Below are 23,788 nucleotides of genomic sequence, written 5' to 3' on the forward strand. Positions count from 1 at the left end.
TATTGAGGTCTCCTACTCATCTACCTGTAGACGTCTAATCTTGGGATATTTTTAAGTCTTTTGGAGAACTTTTTGACACATTTACTAGAATAAAATAAATGCTCCCATTTATCTACTAATTTATAAGATAGCTTTAAAATATTTACACTGATAGAAACATAAAGTTTTATATTTTTTCTGTATATAAAATTTTTTATCTTATATTACTTTAACAGAAGCACATAAATTCCTTTCAAAATAAAATACACCCAAATAAGTGTGTCAAGTAACATCCTCCTGCTGCAGAACATGTTTTCTAAACTATACCTGTAAATGCAATTCTATGCTTTAGGATCATTACATCTGAACTGCAACTAGACTGTTGTGCAACAGAAGATAAGAAAATGTGCTTTAAACTCATCCTAATAATAATCCACAGTAGATTACAGTAGATTACATTTAATACCATCATTGCTCTCAGTTACATGACAAGTTAAAAATCTAAACAGAAATGACAAGACCTAATTAATTTAAACAAATGAACCAACACTACAAAACCATTATTTATTTTTCTTTAAAGCCAAAGAGCCACAATGGAAGGTTTCAAAAAGTTGCATGTGGTTGCAAACCCCTGTTTTAGGGCATTTTTGTGTGTTTACAAAGTCACCAAGTTGGATTTTGATTTGTAAGATGTCGAAGAAGGAAAATGTGCTGTTTTGGGTTCTTCCTAATGAATATGTTGTCCACACATGGAGGTGCATGTGTGGACAACATCAGCCTTGATTTATTTCTTGTACATATTTCATAAAATACTCTCATACACATCTAGTAATATCCCAAGATTAGATGTCTACAGGTAGTATGAGTAGGAGACCTCTATGTGCAGAACACTATTGGTAGACCTCTAATAGAGCAACACAACAGAGTCTACAATAGATGTATACAGTGATCCCTTGCTAAAACGCGGTTTGCTTTTCACGGTTTCGCTACTTCACGGATTTGCATCGTGCATTGTGTTCTGCATTCTGATTGGCTAAAAGTCACTCCGCTTCTTCTCTACCTGTGCGTCAATAACCTTGCAGTTTAATATGTACACGTACGTAAATCAGCTTGCTAAATTTACATTACGTACGTGCAAATTCTCTTGATGGTGGCATGTCGGTGTATAAGGATCTTTTTGCAAAGCAGAAAAAAGAGCGACAACAGCTGTCAATCACTATGTTCTTCTCCCGAACAAACACAGCTGCACCGCGTGCTTCAGAAGAAGAAAACACTGCAGAGTGGAGTCAGGATGCAGAGGCTCAGTCTGAAGACCAGTGAAATACACCTGAGTCACTATTTGTCCCACTGTACTTTGTATTTTTTTCATGATCATTTTAAATTTTCTCCCGTTTAATCCAACTACTCGGGTCGTGGTGGGCGGGGCTAATCTCCGTAATTTGAAGCCTTCTGTTCACATTCATTAAAATTATTATTTGACAGTACAGTACAGAAGTTATTTGTAGAAAAAAAGGTTTCTAAATTACTTTTATTTGTGAAACAAATGCTTGAGCCTGTAAATTGGTTTGTTCTTTCTTTTCAATGTATAATAGAGTATTTAATTGTATAATAATAGTTAAAAAAACAAAGGTTTCTACTTCACGGATTTTGCCTATCACGGGTTCTTTTTGGAACGTAACCCCGCGAAAAACAAGGGTTTACTGTATTCATTATCTAATAGACATCTTGTAGTTAAATAATAGGTGGACACACACCAAATCTGTTTGATTTCACACTAGAAATGTTAAATGGATAGCGAACTTTTCTTTTTTTCTCTTCTTTTAAAACTCTCGACCGCATGCATTCTATGGGTTAGCATGTAACCCTTGTGCTATCTTAGATGACCCCCCCCCCACCCTTCCATTGACGTGTTCTCCCTACCATGACAAAGGTGGATAAAGGTGGAAAGATTTCATGTAATCCATGGACACCAGTGAAGATCACAAATCATTGAAGAAAAAAGGTTCAGAGCACTGTCTAGTGGGTCTAGATGACCCAACTCCCAATGTTAAAGTGCCTAGGATAGCACGAGGGTTAAAAGGCTGTTTTATGGGAACAAACTCCGTTTATAAATCAAAGGAGAGTAAGAAAATATTTGAATGGTTTTCTTTTTCTTGAACATACCAAAATCGAGTCAGAGTTCTGACTAAAAGAAAACTTTTTGGATCTCTTTAATAATCAGAAATCTTGAGCAGGAAATGATTTAAAAGGAGACCAGAAACAGAGAAGGCCTGATTTATTCTGTTATGGACTGAGGATAAAAACTTCAAAAACGCTGAATCGTGACAACACTTTTAAACTGTCAGTCATCCTTAATTTTGAAACCTTCAGAATCAAACCTGATCTAGAAGCATTGAACACTAAGCTTTAGCTTAGCCAGCTTCTGATCACACCATTAAAGATTACATTTGGATCAGGCTTTCATTACTTCTTTAGTTACAGTTTTGATCCACATGAACAAAGACCTGCATGAGCAACCAGAAGACGCTGCTGCAGAGATACCTACATGAATCAGAAAAAGGACTAAAGCATTTAAACCGCATATTTTATTTTTAATTTGAATTAAAATCAACAGATGATTATCTTTACAAGTAGCCTACATGTGTGAACTTTAACCAGATGCAAACATGAATAATTTGAGTAACTTTTTCAGATGTTACCGCTCTGGTCATAGCCGCTTGGAGTTGGAGTGGAGTCACGCTTTGCAACAGCTTTGATGACTCCAGAGATCCAGCAAACACCATGGAGATTAAACGAGGAGGAGCTTTCTTTTTTCCACTTAGTTCTCGGTCTGTGATGTCATAATAATAATAATAATAATAATACATTTTATTTATAAGGCGCCTTTCTTGGCACTCAAGGTCGCCGCACAGCATGTATACAGTATAAAATGGAATACACACTTAAAACAACAACAACAATTTAAATAAATACAAAATTAAATAAAAAATATATAAAAAAGTGAAAAGGTTAATGTTAAAGTGAATAGGCCATTTGGAAAAGATGAGTTTTTAGCTTTCATAGTATGCTTAAGCCTAACCGAGTCACTAGAACAGCGTTTTTCAGTCTTTTACTGATTCAATGTGGTAAGGAGAGTAGGCTTAAAATATATAAATATGTTCTTTTTAGGAGAAAATGGAGTGTTTAGCTAACCACAGCAGGAATATCTGAAAGTAAAACTTTATTTTTTTTTTGCATTCACAGATTTGGTTTCATGAACATCCTAAATATTGTATTTATGTCGGAAATGAAGCCCTAACTACTTGAATCCATTAACAGTTGTCTGGACTTCTGTTGGCAACAAGGGAACAGAAATAAAGTAGAACACTGAGTACGTTTTAAAGGCACAAGCATCTATGAAGGCTTTGGTGTTTCTACTGCTATGAACATGAGTTTAGCAGCAAATAATAAACCTAAATGTAACTAAATGAACTTTTTAAATGCATCAGAATAAACAGATTTATGTATTTAGTCATAGTTTGTGCACTTTTTTCGTTTCTGTCACCAGTTAATGAAAAAGTTTCACCTAAACCAACCTTTATTAAATGTTAGATGAGGCAACAGAGTCATGTGAGTTTCTTAGCAGGTAAGTAGGCAGTGTGTGTTTGTTTGGAACATGGCTAAATACAGAAACAATGGTTCAGTGCTTTTTCCAGCCTGTGGCCTATTTACAAATGTGCAGCCATTATAACCAGAACACATCAGGCAGATGTCTCGATACATAGATTTCCTGCCGGACTGCAAAGCAAGCCCGCCTGCATGTGGACACCCCAAAAGCAGGTTTTAAAGTACATTTGATGAGTCTGAATAGTATTTTGAAGCCAGAGGTGGTGGGGCCACTTAGATTGGAGTTACAGTGATCCTTTGTTTATTGCTGGATTTACATTCTAAAAGTAAAACCTGCAATAGGCGAAATCCACTTTGTAGGATTATAAATGTTTAAGGCTGTAAACTCCTCACTACACACAAAGTATTTCTTCGTCACGCATTAATGAACATTTTCACACTTTTCTTTCTTGCTAAAACTCTCAAGATCTTCATAGAAGAAGAAATCAGAGATTACAGAGAGAAAACAAAGCTCTGATCACGATTGACGATTTATGGAAATGTACCAAAGTGAATGCAGGACATGACATGGCGATTGTCAAAAGCCAATCAGGATACAAAACAGAGTGCGCTGTAAAATATACAGCAAGCACATTCGCACAAAAAATAAATCTGCAAAACATCGAGACCAGAAAAAGTGAACCACGAGGGAACACCACTCAACTCTGTTGTCTGAAACGAGCAAAGGGGCGGAACCAAAAGCAATTAAGTTTGTTAGGTTCATCCACATAACCAATGAACAGTAGTAAAAATGATTCAAGGAGGCTGAAAAATATTTTATTTTTGGTGTTAAGTCTGTCTCATCAATATTAGAGTTAACAGGAAATTGCTCCCTTCTGAAACCAGCAGCGGTAAAAGGAGAAACTGCATCATTTGTTACCTATGAGTTTGCGTAGTTTGTGAGGTGGGGGCTTTGTTGAAAAATGTGTTGTTTTAAAACGCAACAACCACGGGACACTGCTGCTTCTTGCTGGGCTTTAAATACCTAAACCCTACTTTAAACTTTATAACACTGAAAATATTTTAGGCCTGAAAATCAGTGTGTGCAAAGACAAAGAGAAACACTGGAGGATGTTCTGGGTTTCCATGGAAACAGCAGACTTCACTCTATTCAAATCTTTTTTTTTTTTGTCCTTGCTCTATAGGAGTCTCCTGCTCCAGCTCCTAAGACATCGCTGTTCTGTTTTTTTTTTTTTTGTCAGTCATCTTTGTTTGCAGCTTCTTGCTGGTGGAACTCACCTGATCCAGGTGAGACGCAGCAGGGGGGATAGAAATGTCTGGAAAACAAGCAGAAAAGCAGCCTGGAGATGGACACCCCTGTCCTGCTGCACCCTTTTACCCGGTGTGTCCAAATTCTACCCCTACCCCTTCAATTATAGGGGCATTTGCAGCTGTAGTGGTCTCCGAATTTGTTTTGTTTTTTTAAAGGGGGAGTCATAGCGACTTAGGTCTCTGTATCCCTCCGCTGCGAAAATGGCTGAGCAAGTTAGCTGCAATGCAAATGTTGAAAGCAGCAAGCCTTACTGGCGTTAAATCCATTCCTCAAACAAAACCTTTTTCTTCTGGTTGGTCACTTTAAAGCTTTTCTGAATTGTCAAGGATTTAAATCAGTAAGCTAAATTTTATGTTGGCCTTCACAGACTCAAACACTTCAGTTTGATTTCTGTGTGTTAGGTAAAGTTGCTCCTTCTTGTTGTTGTAATCTGGTACAGATTATTTTGACCCTCTTTTATTAAGCAGCATTTTTATTTCAGTTGTTCATAAAAGCCTCTGCTTCTCTGATCTTTGCTTTCTTTTTGTTTTCTTTATGTTCTATAAACTAAAGCTGAGGGTTGCTTCTCAAAGTGCTATTCCTTTGTTTTCAGATCAAACATACAGAGTATTATTAGTAATAATCAAGACCTACTCTGATAAAAAAAATGGTATTTTCTGTGTTTTAAACATGTTCTTGTTGCATTTTTTCCATGGAGGAGGAAAAAAACTGCATTTTTGAGTATTTGTTTATTCAAATCGTGAATCAAGACGAGATGAGAAAATGAAGTCAAAGGCAAGCTTGTAGCAGTGACATATAATTACACTCTGTGGGCCACAGTCTCCCTGCTCCGCGCCATTCTGATCATCCACTGTCAGACAAACAGATCCATGAACGTCTTTGTTTTCCTCGTCTGAGCTGGAATCTGGATCAGAACTGTACAGCTGGATAGCTCTGATATTGCTCACCATTTCTGTTGCGCCGCTAATGTTAGGTTGGGGTTGTGATAGGCTGTAAACTAGAGGGAGAGAACATAGACAATGGGATGATGGTTAACGAAGACAGGCTTACTATGCGCCAACAGTCCTGCCTGCAATTCAGCTGCAAATTTCTAATGCACTCCTGCTGCTCTACAGAAACTATGTTCCAGAAAACGACACAGGATTCTGGCTAAAAACGGCATGAGCATGATTAAAAGACCACTGGAAAAAATATGATAATAGATCCCAATGTGAAACTTTGATATCATCAAACACTTTAATCCATACTCCCCCTCAATTGAATGTGAGATACTTTATGGTAAATTTGTCCTTTTACATTTTGTACTTTTACAGAAATAATGAAAAAATAATTTAAATGTAATCAAGGAATCCTTTCTTGAATCACAATGTTGACAGTGTAACCTTGTAAGATAGGGGATTACTTTTGAAGTGATCTGTTATTACTATTTGGACATAAGTTGAATAAATCTAAGCAGTTTGAACAATAAATTGTTTCAAATGTTAGAACATTATTGCAATGAATACCTTTGTCACAACTGCCCTCATGATGGCTGTCTGCGGATGAGTAACCCTTGTGCTATCCTAGACACTTTAACAATTCAATTCAATTCAATTCAATTTTATTTGTATAGCCCAAAATCACAACAACAGTCGTCTCGATGGGCTTCGAAGTAAAACATGAAATCAAAAGGATCACGAATACAAAGAGTTCAATAGAAAAATACTAAAATGAACTAACAAACTGACTAAGCTATACTGGCATCCCTGCCCTTAGACCCCCCTTCGCGGTAAGGAAAAACTCCCAAAAAAACCGGATTCCGGAAAAAACGAAGAAACCTCAGGGTGCCCACATGAAGGAGGGATCCTCCCCCAGGACGGACAGGCGATTTACCAGAACTCTTAGAGAAGAATTAACTTATCTAAATCTACAACTACATATATAAAAGTCCAGCAGACGAGCTTCATCCAGCCGTGGTTGTGGGGACAGTCAAAGGCGCGAGTCGAGCCGGAGACAGGAACCACAGCCAGGTGTAGGAGCAGGAGCAGAGACGAGGTACTCGGTCAGGTACAGAGCAGAGACGAGCCAGAGATGAGCCAGAGGCAGGATCCACAGCCAGGTGAAGGAGCGGGAGCAAAGGCGAGGTAAACGGTCAGGAACAGGAGCACGGATGAGCCAACAGGAGTCTGGAAGCACCCCCACTCCCCAGGAGGGGAGAGGAAAAGAGGGACAATACATGAACCGCACTGCACCAAACAGAGGCATGGAGAACTAAATGATAAATTATGATCAAGAATAGAGGAGAGGAAGGGTAGAAGTAAAAAAAGGAAAGAGGACAGAACCCCAGTGCACCATAGTTACCCCAGCTTCAACTTCTAGCAGCCTTTTAAAGGAAAAAGTTATTATTAAGTTTAATTTAAACAAACTAACATTAAGTTAAATAATCTCTGAATACTAACTAGTCTGACAATAAGCCTGTCCAAAGAGGAATGTTTTCAGTCTAGCTTTGAATGTAGAAACTGAGTCGGCCTCTCTTCCATGAGCTGGGAGTTTATTCCATAAGACAGGGGCTTGGTGGCTAAACGCTCTACCTCCAACTGTACTTTTACTAATTCTAGGAACCACAAGCAGTCCTGCATTTTGCGAGCGAAGTGTTCTGATTGGTTGGTAAGGGACTATGAGGTCCTTAATATAGGACGGGGCCATTCCATGTAAGGCCTTATAGGTTAACAGGAGGATCTTGAACTTAATTCTAGAATCAACTGGGAGCCAATGGAGCGAAACTAACACAGGAGTGATGTGATCTCTTCTGCTGGTTCCAGCTAACAATCTAGCTGCTGCGTTCTGAACAAGCTGGAGACTTCTTAAGGAACTCTTAGGACACGCTGCTAACAAGGAGTTACAGTAATCCAGCCTCGACGTAACAAATGCATGGATGAGTTTTTCAGCATCACTCTTAGAAAGTATATTTCTGATCTTAGCAATATTCCGCAGGTGAAAAAAGGCAGTTCTACATGCCTGAGATATGTGAGCCTTAAATGATAAATCCTGGTCAAGTAAAACCCCAAGGTTTCTAACTGTGGAATTGGGGGCTATACTTATGCCATCCAGGGAGACTATCTGAGCAGACAGAGCATCTCTGAGGTTTTTAGGACCAAGTATAATGACCTCAGTTTTTTCTGGGTTCAAGAGGAGGTAATTAATTGTCATCCAGGTCTTGATGTCACTGATGCAGGCGTTCAGTTTCTCTATCTGGTCATTCTGGTCAGGCTTCATGGATAAATACAACTGCGTATCGTCGGCATAACAATGAAAATTAATGCTGTGTTTCCTGATTATGTTTCCTAGGGGTAACATATAAAGCGTAAACAGGATCGGTCCCAAGACTGAGCCCTGTGGGACTCCATAGTTGACTCGAGTGCACTGAGAGGAATGGCCATTTACATTAACGAACTGATACCTATCAGACAGATAGGATTTAAACCACTGGAGAGCAGATCCTCTGATCCCTATGTCCTGCTCTAATCTATGGAGTAAAATACCGTGGTCGATAGTGTCAAAGGCTGCACTGAGGTCCAACAGGACCAGAATAGAAAGTAGTCCCTTTTCTGAGGCCAATAACAAGTCATTAGAGACTCTAACTAGTGCAGTTTCCGTACTGTGGTGAGGTCTAAACCCCGACTGAAAGTCTTCAAAGTGGCTGTTGTCCTGTAGGTGGCAGTTAAGCTGCTTAACTACAACTCTTTCTAGGATTTTAGAAATAAAGGGCAGGTTTGATATCGGTCTATAGTTGGCCAAGATGCTAGGATCCAAACTGGGCTTTTTCAGAAGAGGTTTAACAACTGCATATTTAAAAGACTGTGGCACGTAACCCGTTTCCAGAGAGGCATTTATCATTGTTAATATGGGATCATTAATTAGGGGAAAAGTTTCTTTAAAAAGTCTAGTGGGAATTGGGTCTAACAGACACGTCGAGGATTTGGAGGACGTAATAATTGATGTTCTTTCTGTTTGATCCACAATAGTGAAGCAGTCTAATGTTACAGAGGTTACAGAGGTTTCTATGGATGCCTCCATTTCTACCGCTTCAGCCTGTTCTGGGCTGATAGTAGGAATAACTTGATTTAACTTATGTCTAATATTTGAGATTTTACTATCGAAAAATGTAAGAAAATCATCAGAGCTGAGAGAAACAGGAACATGTGGTTCTAACATTGGGAGTTGGGTCATCTAGACCCACTAGACAGTGCTCTGAACGTTTTTTCTTCAATGATTTGTGATCTTCAGTGGTGTCCATGGATTACATGAAATCTTTCCACCTTTATCCACCTTTGTCATGGTAGGAAGAACACGTCAATGTAAGGATGGGGTCATAGGATAGCACAAGGGATAATGGGCAAACCTCTACGGTGCACACAGGTGGTCTGCAGGAAACATCAACACCCAAGACCACTTGATGGTCTTAAAGAGAAAAGGCTCTTGCACATTTTTCTGATACAGGCGTGCTGCAGTTGACGGGTCGTAGAGAACACTTATGCAATGCGTATGGGTAAAGGTGAGATGGAGGCACGCCGTACAGAGTCTTTCAACCACCCCAAAAACCTGTAGACTAAGCAGAGGGGCATGTTGGTGCTGTTTACGTCATAAGTGTGCACTCCTTGTGTACAGCCTGACTGTAAGAAATTAGGAAATTATACAATCAGAGAGTAGTCTGTGTGGACCGGCGTCCTACGGCCACTTACATATCACATGATCACCCTGTGTGTGCAGCATTCGCATGCAGTCACTAAGGAGCCAGTACTCACACCTTAGTAAGGACTAGAGTGTGGCACAAAGACACCAATATACTTACAAATACTTCAGGATACACTTACCACACACACGACAATGGTACATTCCATTTTCATGACGTCCCTTGAGATAGTCATACGATCCTAAAGGGAACTGAAAGACACTCCTGCCCTCCCATTAAGATGCAGCTGCACCTCTCTATGACCCTTCACGATGCTGGACAGCCCAAAAATCCCTCAGCACCCATATGGTTGCATGTGACTAAGGCTTCATCATGGTGCAGAAACCGGTTTGATGTCTTTGGATGCTCTCTTCAAAAAACTATCAGCATTTGTTTTTTCCAAGCAGACGCTAACGTGATTTTTTCCATTCATCAACGCATGGCAACAGCCCACATTATTTCAGTATGAAGACATGTTGAACTGTGGATGTCTCAAGCTTCAACTGAAAATGAAAAATGAAGCAAAAGAGAAACATTGAACCTTCTACTAATGAGCACCTCTGCCTCATCCTCACATTTGCTGTTTCCTGCATGTACGCCCTCAGATTCTGCTGCACATTTGGAGTGTTGGGTCAGAGTTTTGGATAAACAGAATCAACATCAGTCATCCTGCTTTGTAAATATAACAACCAACAGGTAAAGCTGCTAAAATCAGCTTCTTCTAATGCTCAGTTTGGGAATCTCAACCATGTCCACATGTCTAAAGTCACTGAGAGAGGAAAATGTCCATGTGGTTCTTTAGTGAAGCTCCAGTGCAAACAGTGCAACAAGCCAGATGCTGGTAAACTCCAGACTCTGTGTAACCACCCGTCCTGATGGTTCTCGTTCAGTTCCACATCTTTACAGCATCCATAAAATCTTCAGCACATGATGTCTCTGTCTATACGAGAACAAAGCATGGGGACATTCTTCATGTACATGCTGGCTGACCCTGAGGTTGTTCTGGATTTGGCTCTTTTTTTATTGACATGATTTTTTTAGATTTATGGCAACAGTCTATTTAAACTGCATCAAACAGAATTTCAGCATCAGCAAATTTTTAAAAAAGAAGAAGAAACAAACCAAATATCTTTCTTCTTTAGAAAAAATTATTCATAAACATTTAACATCCATAGATATTTGTTGAAACTTAAGGACGAAAACCTATTCCTCTTCCAAGGGCTTTTCTGTGTCGACACGGACACTGTTCAAAATCTTTATATTGTTTTCTGGACACTTGGAATAAAATATGAAACAGTTTGCGACTGATCTAACAAATGTTGGGGTTAGGATCTGATTGAGCTCTGTGGACCATCCTGATGTTAAAGAACCCACATGGTTAAACACAGAGGTGGGTCTGTCATCGTTTGGGCTTTTGCTCTGGCCAGAGGTACAAGGACATATAAAAAAAAGTGTGAAACAATTGAAAATATGTAATGTTGCAGGTTTTTCGTGGTAGCCACCTTTTGCTTTGATTATGAAATGGTCTTCCAACAGTCTTGAAGGAGTTCCCAGAATGCTTAGCACTTGTTGGCCCTTTTGCCTTCACTCTGCGGTCTAGCTCACCCCAAACCATCTCGATTGGGATCAGGTCCGGTGACTGTGGAGGTCAGGTCATCTGGTGCAGCACTCCATCACTCTCCTTCTTCTCTTCCTTACACAGCCTGGAGGTGTGTTTGGGGTCATTGTCCTGTTGAAAAATAAACAATGGTCCAACTAAATGCAAACCGGATGGAACAGCATGCCGCTGCAAGATGCAGCCATCCATCCATGCTGGTGCAGTATGCTGTCAATTTGGAATAAATCCCCAACAGTGTCACCAGCAAAGCACCCCCACACCATCACACCTCCTCCTCCATGCTTCACGGTGGGAACCGGGCATGTAGAGTCCATCTATTCACCTTTTCTGCGTCGCACAAAGACATGGTGGTTGGTTCATTCCTTGTGTTCTTTAGCCCAAAAAAGTCTCTTCTGCTTGTTGCCTTTCTTTAGCAGTGGTTTCCTAGCAGATATTCTAGCATGAAGGCCTGATTCACACAGTCTCCTTTGAACAGTTGTTGTAGAGATGTGTCTGCTGCTAGAACTCTGTGTGCCATTGACCTGGGTGGTATTCCAGAAAGCAGGTTATGCTAGCTCTCACGGTAAGTTTGAGGCTAAGGAAGTTGATAACTTCAGTTTTCGGTTCCAGAAATGGAGGTATGTTTCAGGGTAGGTCAAGTTGCCATGGCAACTCATGCTCTGAACATAACCTGGTCGGGAGCAGGTTTAGTTGAAGGTTAGTTTGTTTACAGAGAGGTGAAGCAGCATGGCGTGTCCATTTGAAGATGATTTAGTGGATGAAGAAGCTCAGATAATACTTTTTTCACCGTGAGAGGATGATAAGATCACATATGGATGTTGGAAAATTAAACTTTTTTACTTTGATCTAACTTAATTATTTGCTTCAGTTAAGATAAATCATTTGTTTGTTAAGTCAGTTTAAAAATAACACACAGTTTTCAGACAGTTATTTTACTTTCAGTCAAATTAATTAAATTAAGTAGGTGTAACGTTGGTGCTGCTGTTAGATCGGCACCGGAAAGGATTGTAGGATACCATTTCCTTTGCCTGTCTGGACGGATTTTTGTTTAAGTGTGGGTTTTTGACCAAATGTGTTTAGTTGTTTAGCTGTTTTACTGTGTTTTGCCATGTTTTGCTGAGTTGTTTATTCCTACTGTGCTTATCTCTCTGCACCATGAGTGAGAGTAAAGTAGAGGATGATGAGTTTATATAGCACCCCTACCACTGTTAATTGTAATGATATTGACGGAAAATTCTTTAATGAAGTTTTGCGTAACGTGCTTTTTTTCCCCCGTCCTTTATATTGTTATAAAAATGAGCATATCTGCCGGCTCATACTTAGACATATGAGAGATCAAGAAATATAATTAATTAAGATGGAAAAAATATTAATTGAATCGGAGTAATATGACATTTAGTTAGATAAATACATAAATTTGAGTTGTATAAACAATTATTTAGTTTATATATATAACTTATCCAAGTTTGCCACCTTAAATGAATTACCTCTATTGGTAACAAATAATTGAGTAAAATTTAAATTTAATCAACCTAATTTCTTACGTCTATAAAACTAAATAATTATTCAATGAAGTTCATTGTGTCTATAAGTTCTATTAAGCACTTAAATTATTTTTTTATCAGACACTGGGTTTGTTTTGTGTAAAACCTACCGACATGTTTCGGCGGAATGCCTTCCACCTTCGTCAGGGTCGTCATCAGATGGTGGCGTGTGACGTCTTTAAAAACAGCTGATTTGTGACTGAGGCGGAGTCACCTGTCAAACTTTGACAAGTGACTCCGCCCCTTGATGTCCGTCTTTCTCTGGAGGATGTTGCTCCAGGTGTGAGACAGCAGGAAAGCCCCCTCATCCCGGTTCATGGAAGTGTGGGCTCGTTTTCTGATCTCCACCGCCTCCATGATCCATCTGCGGTGTCTGTTGTCTTCGGTGCGGAGGACTTTGGCCTTTTCCCAGTCCATGATATGGTTTTCTTGTTTGCAGTGATCCGTTATGGCTGATTTCATGTTTTCTTGAACTGCCTGTTGTCGTCTGGCTCTTGTTAGTATTTTGTTTGTTTCCTTTTCGCATTCTTTTTGATGTTCTGTTTTTCTTGTGATGAAGGAGCGTCCTGTTTCTCCGATGTATGTTTTATTGCAGGTGTGACATGGGATTTCATAAATGACATTACATTTTTTATTTTGTTCAATCTTATCTTTTGGGTGAACCAGTAGTTGCCTGAGTTTTTTATACGGTTTCACTGGGGTGCTGATGTGATGCTTTTTCATGGCTCTTTGGATGCGTTCTGTGATTCCCCTGATGTATGGCAATGTAACCATTCCTTTGTTTTCTGGTTTTTTTCTCAGTTTTTCCTTCTCTACTTCCTTGCATTTCCTCTGCTCCACCTGTGTTTGTCCCTTTTTTATGGCCCATTGAGGATATTGACACCTGGTTAGTGCATTTTTTATGTGTTTCTTCTCCTCCGTTTTGTCCTCCCCGTCCGTTACCAGCTCTGCACGCTCAAACAAGGTTCTTACGACAGATATTTTGTGAGTGGTAGGATGTTCTGAGGTCCATAATAAATATTGGTCTGTGTGAGTTGGTTTCCTGTGTACTTTTATTTTTATGTCTTTGTTTTCCATGTGTCTGATGTTGATGTCCAGGAAGTTGATGGAGTGGTCTTTTTCCTCTTCATGTGTGAATTTGATTTGTCCCGTATCGTCCATCGTGTTCAAATGGTCTGTGATCTCCTGCGTGTGTCCTATTTTGATCTTTTCCAGAATGTCGTCGACGTAGCGTTTCCACAAGGTTGGACGGCAGTGCTCTGGTGCGGATGTTATTGCTCTCTTTTCCAGGTCCTCCATGAAAAAGCTGCACATTGTGGCTGATAGTGGGTCGCCCATGGGAAAGCCTTCTTTTTGTGTGTAAATTGTGTTGCGGTATTGGAAGGCTTTCCCATGGGCGACCCACTATCAGCCACAATGTGCAGCTTTTTCATGGAGGACCTGGAAAAGAGAGCAATAACATCCGCACCAGAGCACTGCCGTCCAACCTTGTGGAAACGCTACGTCGACGACATTCTGGAAAAGATCAAAATAGGACACACGCAGGAGATCACAGACCATTTGAACACGATGGACGATACGGGACAAATCAAATTCACACATGAAGAGGAAAAAGACCACTCCATCAACTTCCTGGACATCAACATCAGACACATGGAAAACAAAGACATAAAAATAAAAGTACACAGGAAACCAACTCACACAGACCAATATTTATTATGGACCTCAGAACATCCTACCACTCACAAAATATCTGTCGTAAGAACCTTGTTTGAGCGTGCAGAGCTGGTAACGGACGGGGAGGACAAAACGGAGGAGAAGAAACACATAAAAAATGCACTAACCAGGTGTCAATATCCTCAATGGGCCATAAAAAAGGGACAAACACAGGTGGAGCAGAGGAAATGCAAGGAAGTAGAGAAGGAAAAACTGAGAAAAAAACCAGAAAACAAAGGAATGGTTACATTGCCATACATCAGGGGAATCACAGAACGCATCCAAAGAGCCATGAAAAAGCATCACATCAGCACCCCAGTGAAACCGTATAAAAAACTCAGGCAACTACTGGTTCACCCAAAAGATAAGATTGAACAAAATAAAAAATGTAATGTCATTTATGAAATCCCATGTCACACCTGCAATAAAACATACATCGGAGAAACAGGACGCTCCTTCATCACAAGAAAAACAGAACATCAAAAAGAATGCGAAAAGGAAACAAACAAAATACTAACAAGAGCCAGACGACAACAGGCAGTTCAAGAAAACATGAAATCAGCCATAACGGATCACTGCAAACAAGAAAACCATATCATGGACTGGGAAAAGGCCAAAGTCCTCCGCACCGAAGACAACAGACACCGCAGATGGATCATGGAGGCGGTGGAGATCAGAAAACGAGCCCACACTTCCATGAACCGGGATGAGGGGGCTTTCCTGCTGTCTCACACCTGGAGCAACATCCTCCAGAGAAAGACGGACATCAAGGGGCGGAGTCACTTGTCAAAGTTTGACAGGTGACTCCGCCTCAGTCACAAATCAGCTGTTTTTAAAGACGTCACACGCCACCATCTGATGACGACCCTGACGAAGGTGGAAGGCATTCCGCCGAAACATGTCGGTAGGTTTTACACAAAACAAACCCAGTGTCTGATAAAAAAATAATTTAAGTGCTTAATAGAACTTATAGACACAATGAACTTCATTGAATAATTATTTAGTTTTATAGACGTAAGAAATTAGGTTGATTAAATTTAAATTTTACTCAATTATTTGTTACCAATAGAGGTAATTCATTTAAGGTGGCAAACTTGGATAAGTTATATATATATATATATATATATATATATATATATATATATATGCGTCACAATGAAAATGGAAATAAGATCAGAAACTTGTGCGTTTACTTTGTTTGTTCTTACTACAAGCAGAAACTCTTTCTTTTGATGATGCAGCCATATTACTTTTTTTATGGACGTATAATCTTCATACGCCATCATTAAAACCTCAGACTCCGTCTCGCCGAAGGATAGCGCTTTCTTTTTTTCCACGCGTTTCCATGGTGACTCCAGAAATCGGCGATCCATTATGTACTTGACATGTACGTGCATTAACCCAGGGTTACCAAGTCGAGCGTTATTACGCCAACTCATATCCGGTCTTTTGGAACCGACATACCCCAGGTAAGCAAGTTCAGGCGGATTTCAGCCAGAGTTCAGGCTTAAAGTCAGGCTAGTTTAAACATGCTTCCTGGAATACCCCCCTGCTCTCTAATCTGAGCTGCTGTTAACCTGCCATTTCTGAGGCCGCTGACTCGGATGAACTCATCCACTGCAGCAGAGGTGACTCTTGGTCTTCCTTTCCTGGGGGGGTCCGCATGTGAGCCAGTTTCTTTGTAGCGCTTGATGGTTTTTGTGACTGCACTTGGGGACACTTTCAAAGTTTTTCTCAATTTTTGGGACAGACTGATCTTCACTTCTTAAAGTAATTATGGCCACTTCTTTTTCTGTACTTAGCTGCTTTTTTCTTGCCATAATCCAAATTCTAACAGTCTATTCAGTAGGACTATCAGCTGTGTGTCCACCTGACTTCTGCACAACACAACTGATGATCCCAACCCCATTTATAATGCAAGAAACATTATACTGCACACTTCTTAAACCTGACAGGGCACACCTGTGAAGTGAAAAACATTTCAGGTGACTACCTATAGAAGCTCATCAAGAGAATACCAAGAGTGTGCAAAGCAGTAAGCAAATCAAAAGGTGACCACTATGAAGAACCTACAGTATGACATATTTTCAGTTGTTTCACACTTTTTTGATATGTCTATAATTCCACATGTGTTAATTCACAGTTTTGATGCCTTCAGTGTGAATCTACAATTTTTGTAGTCATGAAAACAAAGAAAACTCTTTGAATGAGAAGGTGTGTCCAAACCTTTGGTCTATATATAATTTTTAATCTAGAAAAATCCCAACAAAACGTCAAGCAAAGTGGATTTTTTGTTGGGGGCCAATTCCCCTTGAACAGAGATAATAATTCATTTCTTTGAAATACTAACATTTCCTACCAAATAAGATCTTTCTCAGCATGACCGCTTGGCCCTTCTTGCTTAAGTGTTTGCTCTCGATACCTTTGTCTTTGTTGCTTTGCAGCCGAAGCCGGAGAACGCCGTGACGATCGCGGTTTCCTCTCGGGTCTTGTTTCGGACAGAGCGCGAGCAGAAAGTATATGAGCAAAAAGGTGTGGAGGAATACCTGAGGTACCAAGTAGAACACGAGAACGAGCCCTTTGCGCCTGGACCTGCTTTTCCTTTCGTCAAGGTGAAACTCTTCCCAGCAGGGTTGATGTGGGGGTGTGGGGTACATTTCCTGACTGACCATCACTGCATCCACACAGGCGCTGGAGACTGTCAACATCCGCCTGCGTGAGCTGTACCCGCAGAGCGAGGAGTTGTTTGACATCGTCCTGGTTACATACAACCACGCACACGTGGGAATCCGTCTGATCAACACCATCAACCATCACAGTAAGTCTGCTTTGAGTGACGTTTCACTCAGCAAAATATTTTTGTAGGTGGAGAAACTTCATGAGAGAAATAATTTAATTTTCTTCGTAAAAGGCAGGAGAAAAAGAAAGACAGGAGATCAGTTTAAACTTTTTGATGAAAAGAGTTTTCTGATGTGACTTTTCATGAATTTCAGGCACAGAAAGGAAAATAACAAGGTAGCAGTGATAGGCTCCAGCAGCCCTGTGACTCCAAAAGGGAATCAGCTTGTTTCAGAAAACTGATGGATGGATTACTGGTTGGTTGGATGGATGCATAGAAAATAGTTCCTTTCTAAAAACATCCCTGAAAGTGACACTGGATAAATCAGTTTTTTCCCACACTTTTATTAATTTTGCAAATCGATGGGTCAGCAAGTTAAAGACTGGTTGCAGAAGAAATAGTCTTCTGTTGTTAGTTAAAGAAAGCTACTCATGCTAAACCACCCTTGCATTTACAGAGAGTAATTCTGACTTTTTTAAGTAGTTTCCCAATTTTGCCTTTTGGTGAATGCCTTTCTGAACCGTTTCATGTGCTCTTCGGTTTCAAAGAGATCCTGAAAACTAGTGGCATTTCTTTGAAGATAGAGGACATATATAAAGACAATTAAGTTTTAAATTGCACTTTTGAGCATCTATTTGTTTAAATTGTTGTGACAGAGGAGCAGATGACAAAATGTCGTTTGAAAAAGATCTTATTAAAGGTCCACAGGTTCCCAGCTCTGCTCCACAACGGGGAGAGGAAGGAGGGTGGGCTTGCTCCTTGCTAATGATCCTGCCTATAACTCAGGGGAATTTCTAACTCCTGCCACTCTGCAGAAATAAAGTGACACAGGGTTTTTTCCCCCACTAAAAACTGCATAATCATAATTTAAAGACTACTAAGACTAATTGAAAGTAGATCAAAAGATGATTGGAGTGGGTCTGTAAACGTTGGGTGTCACAAACCCTTCCTTTCATCCATCTTCAGAACCCACTGAATCCCTCTCAGAGTGACTTGGCTCCTGGAGCCAGCTACTGTTGGGTTAAAGGCCCTGAACAGGTCACCAATTCAAATACCTGAACTGCATTCAGAACAACGTTACAGTATGCTTCCTGTGTGGAGTATAACCTGTAGTTAGTTTTACAGTCAGTCACGTCTGATTCAACTGGATTAAAATCTTATTTGCTGTATTTTATATAACAGAATTGTTCCTACAAGTTTGTGCTTTCAAAGATGGATGGATCTGCTAGTTCAGCAACAATGAGTCTTGAATGAGGATGTCTCGTCAGCCTTAGAGGTTAAATCAGATGACTGCAGTTGTTTGAGCCGCCGTAGCTGTTTTTACTGGTCTGGTAATGTATAAGCAGTGTTAGAACTGGTTGGTTTTGTTTGTCAGTTATGGTTGGAGATGAAAAGGAGGAGAAATTACCTGGAAAAATGTCCTCACTGATGCTTACATTCGTAAAAAAGTCCATATGTATTAGAACTTCACATTTTCAGCCAGAGCACTTTTGGATTCCAGTTATACTGTGTATTTTCTTCCATCTGTTGGACTTGAAGTAACAAATGTGAAATGCACCCTGAGATCTCCACACAAACTCCACTAGAGAGCCAGACAGCACTGCATGGAGGCAGATGCATCTCAGCAGCGAGACAAATAAAGGAGTGTATGAACAGCTGACTGACAGGATCCTTCCCAGGGACAATCTCAGACCCTGTGATGACGTTTTCTTCAGACCACTTCCTGTTCAGCTCCTCAAATGTTTTCAGATCTTCAGACCTTCGTGCCAGAGTAAGTTCAAGATTATATCCCTTGGGACAAAAGAATAATCCAGAGGCCTGGAAGAAAAACAGGTCAGAGCGAAGCCATCGAATCTGCACACAACGTTCCAAAGCCTTTTAATGTTTGATCTCTCTGGTGGCTGAGGGGCCAGAATGTTCCTCAGCAGTCTCCCAACCTCTGATCTTCCAACAGAAATGAATACATTTGTTTTCTCAACACAGAGTTTGGTGGTCATTGTTCCTGTAGTGTGTTGCTCTTAGCAGCCACGCAGAGTTGACCGAACTTCAAAACGAGCATATATCACAGAAACACTAACCACAGTTCCATAAGGTACAAATATTGATAAAAAAAAGTTCATCTCAAGAATCACAATCAGGTAGCAAAAGAAAGAGAGAACCAACAGTTTTCTGTGGGATTTACAGAGACTGCTCTGAAGAGGGCGGCGTGCGCTCCTTCCACTCCTGACTGAGGCTTTTCTGTGTGGAGTCTAAATAGAATAGAATAGAGGACTTTATTATTCCCACAATGGGAAAATGTCTCTTGTCAGCGGCAGCACAGAAAAAAGACATCCGAAAAACAGCAAAGTGACATACAGCAAGTAGTGTAAAGTGACCAAAATATTTTTAAATGAGATCAAACTGAGTGAATAGGTAAAGTGAACACCAAAAAAACAGCTGTTATAAGAACATAAAACAAAACAACAACTGTGACAGTAAGTATATGAATAAAAGAAGGAATGAATGAAAAAGGGAACACAGTCTGGTCTGTATCACTACAACACAGTGTTGTACTGTCAGATGAGGGGGGCTGTGGTAGCGTGAAGGACCCAGAATGCAGAGGCGGGAGGCAAATGGTTTCCGGGCAAGGTGTTTAATTACAAACAAAAGGCGCCGCAGAGCAGGATAACAAAACTCACTGTGGCAAAACATGAAACATGGCATGAAGGAGTCAGGGAAAAGACGTTAATGGACCAGCACAAGAGGAAGGCAGAGACAAGACTTATGTAGAGACAGGGCAGACAAGACACAGGTGAACATGATCAGGACAGATTGGGACAAAGGAAGAAAACTCAAGACATGACAAGACAGGAACCCTTTCAAAATAAAACAGGAAACAGAACCAAACAAGACAGAACAAGAACAAAAGCAAAAACCAAGAAAAAACAAACTCAAACCATGACATGTACAGTCTGATGGCTGGTCAGTGCCTCTACAGTTTGGTGCAGGGGGTGGGAGGGGGTATCCATGATGGATGTTAGCTTAGCCAACATCCTCCTGTCCGCCACCTCCTCCATGGACTCCAGTGTGCAGACCAGGACAGAGCCGGTCCTCCTAACCAGTTTGTTTAGCCTCCTCCTGTCTCTGTCTGTACTGCCCCCCGCCCAGCACACAACTCCATAAAGTACCACTGAGGCCACCACAGTATCATAAAAGGTCCTCAGCAGCTGTCTGCACACGGCAAAAGACCTTAGTCTCCTCAGCAGGTGAAGGTGACTCTGACCCCTCCTGTACAGAGCATCCGTGTTGTTGGACCAGTCCAGTCTGTTGTTCAGGTGAACACCCAGATATTTAAAAGTGTCCACGACCTCAATGTCTGAACCCTGGATGTTCACCAGTGAGTGTGGTGTAGGGGAAACTCCTGAAGTCCAGGACCAGCTCTTTTGTCTTGCTGGTGTTTAGCAGCAGGTGGTTGCTTCACAACAGCACACAAAGTCAGTGATGACCCCCCTGTACTCCTGCTCATCCCCCCCTGATACACAACCCACAATGGCACTGTCATCTGAGAACTTCTGCAGATGACAGTGGTGGGAGTCGTGGGTGTAGTCTGATGTGTACAGGGTGAACAGGAATGGGGAGAGCACAGTCCCCTGAGGTGCCCCTGTGCTGCAGACCACCACATCAGACACACAGCCTCACAAACTGTGGCCTATCTGTGAGGTAGCTGATGGTCCAAGCAGCCAGATGTTGGTCCACGCCTGCAACCTCCAGCTTCCTCCTCAGTAGTGATGGCTGGACGGTGTTGAAAGCACTGAAGAAATAAATAAAAAAAAGAATCTCACAGTGCTCCCAGGGGACTCCATGTGAGACAGGGCCCGGTGCTTCAGGTAGATGATTTTGGTTCATCTTTCCCTTAAGTTTTTACATTTTGACACTTCTACAAGTAAATCATAGCTGGTGGTTAGTGGAAGGCTGATCCTAATAAGAGCTGCATATGATGTAATGTATTTAGGACCAAAAAAAATACAACTTAAAAGAACGAAAACATTGTGCATTGTGGGAAATTGAAAACTACTTTAGAGGCATCATAATCAGTGTTGCCAGATTGGGCGGGTTTCCGCCCAATTGGGCTTCTTTTGGTTATGTTGGGCGGGTAAAATTGGCATTGGGCGGGTCTATAAAATTTGGGCTGCTTTTCAAAATATTTAGCGGTTTTATTGTCATTATTATTATTTTTCTTATTATTTAAAATATTAAGTAAAAGTATACTAATTAATATATAGCCTAGCTGCCAGTTGTGGTCCAGCAACTGGCAGTGGCAGAAAGAGGGGGGCGCCATCAAAAGCCATCTAGAGTACACGATACGAGAAACCTATAACTGGATTTTCTGTACTTATTTTATAAAAAAAATTATTATAACAGACTTATTATATAATAATTTATTATTATTGCGTCATTTTTTATTAGGCTACGGCTATACTTTTACGTTCAACATTAGGTTTTTGCTAGGTTGAGATTTGGGCTTGTTTTTATTGAGGTGGGCGGGTTTTACGATGAGTTTGGGCTGGAAACTGTCGCTCAGATCTGGCAACACTGATCATAATGAAGTGTGTTTCAACAAAGGGTGAACCATAGGTCAGACATCATCCTGTAAGCAGATATTAAATTCGATTTGGAGACAAACAAGATCAAAAATTAAGTCGGTCAGTGGACCAACCCTTAATTTTGGAGTCATTTATGAACTTTTTGCTTTTTTCAGACCACTGTTGAATACAGACCTGCCTGTATTTATATTCTGTGATCGTTGATCACTCGTCCCAACTATGAGACTTTTGATCAAAAAATGACATCTTACATGGTCCTACCATTGAAGTTGCTTTAGGCTAAACACACCTGATGCAGGTAATCAACAGCAGATAAGGCAGGGTTTATGGAAAACTAGCTAGAGGTCTGGATATGGCCACCCCTGGTCAATGCAGATGTTTTGGTTGAAGCCAGAAAGAACAGAATTTTTTTTCTCTTACGTTGCACATAGATGTGTTGTTTTATTTTTTAAGACTAATGTAGGAAAATAGAAGCTGAATTGGGTAAGTGGAGCAGCTAAAGAAAAATGGCTGAACTTGCCTCTGGATTCTGGATTCTGCTTTACTGTCCTATAGTACCCTCTGCTGGGTTTATGTTGAATTACCCTACACCTACTCCAGTGTAAATTGTGTTTTTGGTATTTTTAACATGTTCATGTAGCATTTTTTTATAATGGAGGACATGTATTTTGAAATTAAAATGAAAACTGCATTTGTGAGTATTTTTTTTATTTGAATTGTTGAGTAAAATGCCATCTAAAAAAGCCTGTGGCAGTGACTTAAGTACTACACTCGGGGGGCCACATGCTTCCTGATTGGCTCTATGCCGATGCATCCACTTGCAGCCAAATAGATCCATGAACGTCTTTGTTTTCCTCGTCTGAGCTGGAATCTGGATTTAAACTGTACGACTGGATAGCTCCAATATTGCTCGCCATTTTTGTTGCGCCACTAATGTTTGGTTGGTGTTGTAAGGGGCTGTAAGGTAGCAGGAGAGAGTGTAAACAAAGTGATGATGGGAAATGAGGACAAGCTTTCTCCTCTCTAACAGTCCCGCAGAAAACTCAGAGGTGAATGAACTCCTGCTACTCTGCAAGAAACTATGTCCTAGAAAACGACACAGTTTGTTTGATTTTGGCAAAAAATGACATGATACTTTTTAAAATTTTCTATTGAATGTTTGTGTATTTGAGTAGCAATGGATGGATATGCAAGTTCCCGCGGGATTAATAAAGTACTCTATCTATCTATCTATCTATCTATCTATCTATCTATCTATCTATCTATCTATCTATCTATCTATCTATCTATCTATCTATCTATCTATCTATCTATCTATCTATCTATCTATCTATCTATCTATCTATCTATCTATCTATCTATCTATCTATCTATCTATCTATCTATCTATCTATCTATCTATCTATCTATCTATCTATCTATCTATCTATCTATCTATCTATCTATCTATCATAGCTAATAGACCAATGGGGACACTTTGACAGGGTTCATACGGTCATGAAAATCTGGAAACGTTTTGGAAATTAGAAATGCAATTTCTAGGTCCTTGAAAAGTTTGTGAGAAATGAAATCTTCTGTAGTTCACAGATTCTTGAGAGTCGGGACAAAACATGTCCTACATAAAAGTCTTTTATTACAGTTTTTCTCAGTCGCTTTAGTACAATTCTCAGATCAGAATGAAATTCCCAAAACTATTTGTTCAGTCTTCACATCATGATGTCACTTGTGCACATCGTAGAAGCAGTTTCTCACTTCTTTGAACAAGTTGCAATTGCTTTGGTACATCCATGCAAATGATTATGTACAATTCTCTGCTCTTTGCTACATTATCAATTGTTTATGTCATGTTGATCAAAATGTATTATATAGTTCACTGTGCA

General features: G+C 40.3%; 1 protein-coding gene across 2 annotated transcripts in view; it reads left to right on the forward strand.

Annotated features, from left to right (window-relative positions):
• LOC101170199 (cytosolic 5'-nucleotidase 1A) overlaps nt 1–23,788 on the forward strand; it is a 37,134-nt gene that overhangs the window by 7,837 nt on the left and 5,509 nt on the right. For both annotated transcript variants that reach the window (XM_004074406.4, XM_020707370.2), the window contains 2 exons: nt 16,931–17,098; nt 17,175–17,304. In XM_004074406.4, coding sequence (XP_004074454.3) covers nt 16,931–17,098; nt 17,175–17,304 — 298 coding nt within the window. The remainder of the gene's footprint in view (nt 1–16,930; nt 17,099–17,174; nt 17,305–23,788) is intronic.

Source organism: Oryzias latipes, chromosome 11 (genome assembly GCF_002234675.1).
Source record: "Oryzias latipes chromosome 11, ASM223467v1".
NCBI lineage: Eukaryota > Metazoa > Chordata > Actinopteri > Beloniformes > Adrianichthyidae > Oryzias > Oryzias latipes.